The sequence below is a fragment of the Fulmarus glacialis genome, unplaced genomic scaffold (assembly GCF_000690835.1).
Source record: "Fulmarus glacialis isolate BGI_N327 unplaced genomic scaffold, ASM69083v1 scaffold9249, whole genome shotgun sequence".
Taxonomy (NCBI): domain Eukaryota; kingdom Metazoa; phylum Chordata; class Aves; order Procellariiformes; family Procellariidae; genus Fulmarus; species Fulmarus glacialis.
Genome location: NW_009233841.1, coordinates 41,491 through 42,362, shown reverse-complemented (window position 1 = coordinate 42,362; position 872 = coordinate 41,491). Strand labels below are relative to the sequence as shown.

The window sequence follows — 872 nt, the reverse complement described above, 5'->3', positions numbered from 1 at the left end:
ACTGAAGTTCTTGTCTCGTTCATCAGTCAGGGCTACTACTTCAGTGGTACCCCAGGCACCTCTAATTAAATTAGGTTGCCAAAATCTTGAAATGCTTCAATTACTACTGGAAAAAAAAAAAGAAATAATTGTTATACTGAGTTGTATAATTCCATAGGTATGAAGCAGCATTTCACTCACTGAATGGTAGAGGCATCTGAAACCTTGTATGCAAGAGCTTTCTTTCACCATGGTTGGAATTTATGGTTTCTGAATTGACTCTTTTCCTCTTTTCTAATGAACAGAAAAGAACTGATGTAAATATTGTGAGCTAAAGTGCATTTTTAATTTAAAATGCAAAGTCAGAACTTTTAAAAAATTTATTTGCTTTTTACAACTCTCTGTTCTGAAGGAACTGGGAAAGAAAATCTGAGTGGGGATGCTTCCGAGATGGAGCAGCAGATTAAGCAGGGATAAGTTTAAGTAAAAGGCTGTAGTTCACATAGTCCTTTATAAAATGCTGAATAAGGTGCCTATGTCTTACTGAGTGTTGTTCTGTTTTCTGCATCTGACTCGGCGAAGATGTTTCTAGCCCAGTGAAGCTTCATCGCACAGACACTTTTCCAACCTACAGGTCAGACCATCGATAAAAGACTGTAAAGAACTTTACAAACTCTTTGTCTTCTGACAAACTGCCCCAGTGGATGACAGTGATGATAATAAGCAAGGATGAAACATGGAAGAGTTCAGGTTGGATGAAAAATTCTTGCAATACAAAGGTTTTTTTTAACTTTGCCAAAAGTTAAAACTGTTCTGTAGATACTGGGGAGGGGAACAAAACCAACAAACCCTCCAGTGTTTCTTTTATATCTTACAGCTGGACAGAGAAGAAA

General features: G+C 37.2%; 1 protein-coding gene across 1 annotated transcript in view; it reads left to right on the top strand.

Moving 5' to 3' along the window:
• The window catches only part of DOK5 (docking protein 5), a 12,690-nt gene extending 12,061 nt beyond the window's left edge, over positions 1–629 (top strand). The window contains exon 6 of the mRNA XM_009585452.1: positions 562–629. Coding sequence (XP_009583747.1) covers positions 562–629 — 68 coding nt within the window. The remainder of the gene's footprint in view (positions 1–561) is intronic.
• The last annotated feature ends 243 nt before the right edge of the window (positions 630–872 follow it).